The sequence below is a fragment of the Pongo pygmaeus genome, chromosome 9 (assembly GCF_028885625.2).
Source record: "Pongo pygmaeus isolate AG05252 chromosome 9, NHGRI_mPonPyg2-v2.0_pri, whole genome shotgun sequence".
Classification (NCBI taxonomy): Eukaryota; Metazoa; Chordata; class Mammalia; order Primates; family Hominidae; genus Pongo; species Pongo pygmaeus.
The window spans coordinates 32,219,866-32,226,942 of NC_072382.2; the positions used below are offsets into that span (position 1 = coordinate 32,219,866).

Genomic DNA, 7,077 nt, shown 5'->3' on the forward strand with positions numbered 1-7,077 from the left:
ACTAATCCTATTGATGAGGGCTCCACTTGCATGGCCTAATAATCTGTTCCAAAAGGCCCCACTTCCTATTACCATCACCTAGAGGGTTAGCATTTTGACTTATGAATTTTGGGGGTCATAAACATTCAGACCACAGCACAAAGGCTTTTTGTGAGTAGAAAAGAGAAGGTGGAAAGGAGATGAGGTGAGTGATGATTCGAGTGTCCAAAACTCTAATGTTAATAATTATGTCGACCATTCATTGAGTACTTACCATGTGCCAGACTTTCTGTTGGGCACTTTACACACTCATTCAATCTTCAACAAAACCTGGAGACAAGCATTATTATTATCCCTGAGGGTTTCAGATGAAGATCCTGAGGCTTATGGCATTTGCCCAGAGTCACACGAGTAAAGAATGACAGAGCAGAGATTTGAGAACAGGTCTTGCAGATGACAAAAGCTATATTAGATTAAGTTCTCAGCCTTTTGAGTTCTCATTGGCTCACAAAACAAATAGACCTTCTAGAACAGAGTAGTAGAGTGAACTGAAAATCTTTTGTCTCCCCACAATTGTCTGAGTATTAAGCATCTAAATGCAGGTGGAACTTATCAGCGAGACTACTGAAGAGTCAGCCACAATACTATTAAATGTGCTTTGAGAGCTCTGCCCATCACTCTATAGTTCCTGTAGGCTCCCAAGCTGTCAACAGATTAACCACATTCATACTAGACAAATCTGGTTGGTTGGATTTTATTTCATTGTCCATACAGCACCAAGTCAACATGGGCTCGTACTATTTCATGCTTACTTTCAAGGCTGGGTTATGGTCTCACTTCCTCAAACCCTTTATCACCCTGTAGGTGGAAGGCGGAGTACTTTTTGTCATTGTACATGGATTTTTTTTCTCCACACCCCACCTTACCCACACCGTCCTAAGGATTACCTTTCTGACTTACATGGGAGGAGTTGAAGTAGATACAGAGAAAATATCATTCTCTTTTGTTTGTCGAAAAAAGAAGAGTGCCAATTTGGAACCTCCTCTCTTGAGATCAGTTCATCTCTTTGTCCCTCAGCCTCAGAAGAGGAAGTGGGAGAGGGATTTTTCATATAAGACATGCAAATGGCCTAGTTCATAGGTCTCAAACTACATGCTATTTATGGAGCCAGACAGAAATCCAGACCATCAGGGTTACAAATATGTGGCCAAAGCATACATTGCTAATCAATCACAGCACCTCTCTGCACCAGGATGTGGCTCTCAAATGTTCCTGGAGTGCTGTAAGCAGTCATTACCAATCAATCAAGAGAACGCAAGAGAAAAAGTATATTTTAATGTGAACGAGTCCTTGGGCTTCTTATGGATAGGAATCCTACCTTATGAAAACATTTGCTCCCCGTTCATCATAACCTTACATAAAGTAATTAGGATAGCCCTCAATGTTTGTCGAATGCATAAATGAATGAAATAATAAATTAATGTAGCTATTTAGACAGATGTTACTAAGTCTCTTTCTGCTGGGCACCAGCTTCTCCTCCTGGGCATTGGACTTTGACTAAGATGCTGAAATCATCTGGGTGCTGAACTTGCATTTAGTTCACAGAGATCCTCTCTTGCTGCAATAGCTTTTATTTTTATCTTTTTGAGATGGGATCTTGCGCTGTTGCCCAGACTGGAGTGCAGTGGCATGACCGTAGTTCACTGTAACCTCCAATTTCTGGGCTCCAGCAATCCTCCCACCTCAACCTCCCAAGTCACTGGGACTACAGGTGTGTGCCACCATGCCTGGCTATTACTTTTTTTTTTAAATAGAGATAGGATCTCACTATGTTGCCCAGACTGGTCTCAAGCTCCTGGCCTCAAGCAATCTTCCCACCTCAGCCTTCGAAAGTGCTGGGACTATAGATGTGAGCCACCACACCCAGCCTGCTGCAATTGTGTTACTTTTTTTTTTTTTACATTAATCTTAATGCTGTGGAGCTTGTGTCTTGGCGTCCTATGGAGCTGTTACTGAAATAATCCTTTCTACCTACACCTTGCCTGTACCTTCAACTGTAAGAGTCAGACAATAATCTATTGAGCCTAAGCCAGAGGACCCATTAGAATGACAGACACCGGGGTGGATTTTCTCAGCCTCTCTATGACTAAGTCTTTGTTCCCTGGCCAGCCTTCTCTCCTTGACTTGTTCTTGCCTTAGGATGTTCTCTTCCTGGAGGCACCACATGCAAATAGCCTTCTACCAGACCTGCCCAATCAGTTTCTCAGAGCTTCCTAGTCAGATTGAATGTCTACAGTGAACACAGTTTAAGCCCAATCTATGAACCCTCCCTATTTACCCATACATGAAGAAGACCATTTTTACTAGTTATTGCTAACTAACAAACCACTGCAAAATTTAGTGACTTAAAACAACAACCATTCCTTATTTCTCGTAATTCAGCAGGTCAGCTGGGTGATTCTGCTGATCTTGGCTGTACTTACCTTGTGCTGTGGCCAATTAGTGAAGTGACAGGGAACAACTGGTCTAGAATGGCCTTGGCTGAATGTGGCTCTCTTCCGTGTGCCTCTGACTTCCTTCCAGCAGACTAGCCTGGGCATGGTCTCATGATGAGGGCAGGGCTTAAGGAGGGCAAGCAGAAATGAACAAGTGTTTTTCAAGCTTCTGTTGGGGGTTAAAGCAAGTTACATGACTAAACCAAGAATCAGTGTGGGAGGGTACTACCAAATGGGTGGCCTCAGGGGAGAATGAGAAACTGGGGCTGTTAATGCAATCAACTTACCTCACCATGAAAGGGAATGTAACTTCATTAGTGCGAAACATTTGAAGTAGACCCAGTCCCTCTCTTATGATGGGGAAAGTTTCAAGCCAGTGACAATCATGCTTCAGATGAATGTCTCAAGATCAATAGCAATGTCTCAAGACCTATCGCAAACCCTCAGTTGAATCTCTCTGGTAGTGAGCCATCTTCGGCCTTGGTCAGTCTGACAGGTGTCCCTCTAGAGCCTCAGCAGAAAAAAACAAGAATGAAGAACTTTCCTGGGTAGCCCAAGCTGCCTTTAAGGTCCTCAGTCACTTCCTGTCTGTGTCTCAAAAGTACTTCCTTTGTATCCACAGTGACACAGAAAGCTGACCTCCCATAGTTCCCAGACTCTTAGCTCTTGTACCAAACTTGGCCAGCTCAATCTGGATATCCCTGCACTTACTTAGATTTCCACAGCAGCTGTCAGCATCTGGTGGTTTTGATGCTGTGGGTATCAAGAGTGGGAGTAACAATTCATTTTAGTGCTTCCAGAAGCTTACTTCCTATCTGGTTCCAGCTGCAAGTCTTCAGCCAATGCAAGTTCTCAGCCTCAACCTCAGCAGGAAAAACATTCAGAAAACTCAGATGATTTTATCTTTCTCAATGCTTCATTCCCCTCACTCCCCTATGGAACAGCTGAGTCTTATTGGAGATTTGATCATTCTCATGGGATGGGCTTGATGGCCCTGCTAGCATGATTGTCTGTAGCAAGATTGCAAATTGGCAATCACCTTTTGGGAAACATTTCAATTGGAGAGCTCTGAAACAAGTAGTTCTTTGTAGGTTTCTCACTTTTGGGTGGGGTCCTTGGTTCAAAGATAGGCAGTAGGATTTTTTAAATCTCCTGTTTCTCAGGTGGGCTGAACCAATTCCAGTTGCCTTTCCCACTAAAGGGAAAAAGATGTCAACTCACATGTCTTCACACAACACTCCAGGTAATGACTTTAATTGATAAGATTTAGCAACTGAAATGAAAACTATTTACCATCTTGGGTCAGACTGGACCAAAGATTCTAAGGTAGAAATCAATAAACCTAGTTGTTATGGGTTGAATTGTGTCCCTCCAAAATTCATAAGTTGAAGTCCTACTGCCAATACACCAGAACATGGCCTTATTTGGAAATAGGGTCTTTGCAAGTGTGATTAGTTAAGATTAATTTATAATGATGTAGGGTGGGCCTGTAGTCTAATATGATTGGTATCCTTATGAAAAGTGGAAATTTGGACACAGATACACAGAGGAGAACATCATATGAACACGAAGACAGGGATCTATAAGCCAAGGAATGTAAAAAATCTCCAGCAAACCAGAAGCCAGGGAAGAGTCATGGAGCAGATTCTCCCTCACAGCCCTTAGAAGGAACCAACCTGCAGATACCTAGCTGTCCAACTTGTAGAATCCAGAACCGTGAGACAATAAATTTCTGTTGTTTAGGTCACTCTGTTTGCTGTACTTTCTTTTTTTTTTTTTTTTTTGAGATGGAGTCTTGCTCTGTCGCCCAGGCTGGAGTGCAGTGGCGCGACCTCGGCTCACTGCAAGCTCCGCCTCCTGGGTTCACACCATTCTCCTGCCTCAGCCTCCCAAGTAGCTGGGACTACAGGTGCCCTGTTTGCCGTACTTTCTATGGCAGCCCTAGAAAACTAATGCTAAGGTCAAAGGGAAGCTTGCCTATGGAGTGCCGATTATTTCTAGGAGGCTCAAAGAATCAGGGAATTTTAACAGAAAAGTCAACTTGGAGACCAGATAGACAAGTTCTTTCTCCTCAGCCACACATCCATTTTACAAATAAAGAAACCAGAGCCCAGAGAATTTGCAGGCATTGATCAAAATTACTATGCCAGCTGAAGTCAGAGCTGAGATTTAACTGACTTTTGACTGTCACTTCCCCAGTGCCAAGTTCCATACACATTTTAGTCATTTGCTTACATATCTTTTCCAATTTACCTTGATGCCCTGAGAGCAGGGACCATAGGCCTGGAATCCAGCATGATGCCTCACCTATAGCAAGCCCTAAGTAATATTTGTTAATGGTTATTATTTCCAGCATCTACCACAAGGGTAATCTTCATGCTGACCCAAGAAATGGTGCTTTTCCAAAAGCAACTTCTGTAACAGACAGAGAACAGAAAGCAAGGCGTTCTATGTGTCAGACTGCAGACAGCAACTCCCAGTGGACCCCAAGTAATCAAGACCTGTCCACAGTCAGCCTGGGCCAAGCAGCCTCTTCTGCTGACAATATGGTGCTCAGAGAGGAGTAAGGCACTAAGCAATGCCTGCCAGCTTCCTTCCAGCTCTTGGCCATGTCCTTCAGCAGCTACAGATTTATGTCTATTCAGCAACTAAGGGTCTTAGATGCTTTTTAAGGGCAGGGACCTTCTAATTTATCTGTATATTTTCCATACTTCCTGGGGCCCAGGGTTTGGCTCACATCATGGCAGATGTCCAATGAATGTGTGTTGGCTTGGACCAACCTCCTATGCAGTCGCCTAGCTGTTGAGCAAAAAGAAAGAAAAATTTACCAGGTATTAAATTGTTAAAAATATACCTTTGGGGGAAATCTCATGCCTTATTATTTGTAATTCTTTCTTCGAAAGCTGGAACAGTGTTGAAAAGAAATCATCGGGAGCCCGCGGGGACGCTGCGGGGGGACCCGTGCTGAGGCGGCGGCGGCGGCGACGTGGGCTGCGGCGGGCCCGCGGCGTCGGGCGGTGCGGATGTCGGGCTGGGCGGACGAGCGCGGCGGCGAGGGCGACGGGCGCATCTACGTGGGGAACCTTCCGACCGACGTGCGCGAGAAGGACTTGGAGGACCTGTTCTACAAGTACGGCCGCATCCGCGAGATCGAGCTCAAGAACCGGCACGGCCTCGTGCCCTTCGCCTTCGTGCGCTTCGAGGACCCCCGAGATGCAGAGGATGCTATTTATGGAAGAAATGGTTATGATTATGGCCAGTGTCGGCTTCGTGTGGAGTTCCCCAGGACTTATGGAGGTCGGGGTGGGTGGCCCCGTGGTGGGAGGAATGGGCCTCCTACAAGAAGATCTGATTTCCGAGTTCTTGTTTCAGGACTTCCTCCGTCAGGCAGCTGGCAGGACCTGAAGGATCACATGCGAGAAGCTGGGGATGTCTGTTATGCTGATGTGCAGAAGGATGGAGTGGGGATGGTTGAGTATCTCAGAAAAGAAGACATGGAATATGCCCTGCGTAAACTGGATGACACCAAATTCCGCTCTCATGAGGGTGAAACTTCCTACATCCGAGTTTATCCTGAGAGAAGCACCAGCTATGGCTACTCACGGTCTCGGTCTGGGTCAAGGGGCCGTGACTCTCCATACCAAAGCAGGGGTTCCCCACACTACTTCTCTCCTTTCAGGCCCTACTGAGACAGGTGATGGGAATTTTTCCTTTATTTTTTAGGTTAACTGAGCTGCTTTGTGCTCAGAATCTACATTCCAGATTGAGGATTTAGTGTCTTAGGAAATTTTTTTAATTTTTTTTTTTTAAAAGAAGAAAAAAAAACTACATAATTTCTACCAGGGCCATATTAGCAGTGAAACATTTTAAACTGCAGAAATTGTGGTTTTGGTTCAGAAACAAGTTGTATATTTTTCACCCCTGATTATGGGAAAAAAATCAGTTCTGTCTTTGTGGGTTGCTCTACTATGGAGATCAACAGTTACTGTGACTGAGTCGGCCCATTCTGTTTAGAAATATATTTTAAACGTTTAGTAAAAAAAAAAAAAAAAAAAAAAAAAAAAAAAAAAAAAAAAAAGAAATCATCATCAAAATGATACTTTTCAACATGTAAAATGTTTGCCCAAGTTTAGAGAACAAAGCTTCAGTCAGTCCTGTCTCTGCAGGAAAATCCCTCATAAGCCATACTTACGATGTAAATTTTACATTATGCTTGATTTTCCATAATAAACAAATGCCTTTAAGAGCTGAGGTGTGAAACCCATTTTATACAGACAGCAAGTTCTAAAGATCGTGATTATATCAAATATATTTATGAGGTGATGTTATACTGAGATCAAAATCAATTTTTCATGTTTTTATGGTTGGAATGGATTCTGAAGAACAGAATGCAATTTTTAAAAAATTGAACTGATAGGAAATCAGAATTGGCTTCATTCATGACAGTTGTGCAAGACCTGCTTCGATTGGAAAGAGGGAGTCACTAGAGGCCATTTGGTCCAGGACCAGAGCTGGCTACATAATGGTGGGACCTAAGTGCAAAGAGAAAATGAGGCCTAGCCATGGCAGATAAGTTAGTTTCTCCTTCCCACAGCCTGTCTCT

The 7,077-nt window shown here is 43.8% G+C and overlaps 1 protein-coding gene and 1 long non-coding RNA gene across 2 annotated transcripts in view; one reads left to right on the forward strand and one right to left on the reverse strand.

Moving 5' to 3' along the window:
- LOC129008123 (uncharacterized) overlaps positions 1-2,587 on the reverse strand; it is a 35,964-nt gene extending 33,377 nt beyond the window's left edge. The window contains exon 1 of the long non-coding RNA XR_008492474.2: positions 2,463-2,587. This is a non-coding gene — a long non-coding RNA (uncharacterized LOC129008123). The remainder of the gene's footprint in view (positions 1-2,462) is intronic.
- A 2,818-nt stretch (positions 2,588-5,405) lies between these two features.
- Positions 5,406-6,538, forward strand: LOC129023387 (serine/arginine-rich splicing factor 9). Its single transcript, XM_054470053.2, has one exon. It carries the CDS (start codon positions 5,498-5,500, stop codon positions 6,161-6,163), a length of 666 nt encoding a protein of 221 aa, XP_054326028.2. The 5' UTR covers positions 5,406-5,497; the 3' UTR covers positions 6,164-6,538.
- Positions 6,539-7,077: the final 539 nt, after the last annotated feature.

Coding starts and splice junctions, on each gene's coding strand:
- LOC129023387 (XM_054470053.2), top strand. CDS start 5,498: ATGTCGGGCTGGGCGGACGAGCGCGGCGGCGAGGGCGACGGGCGCATC.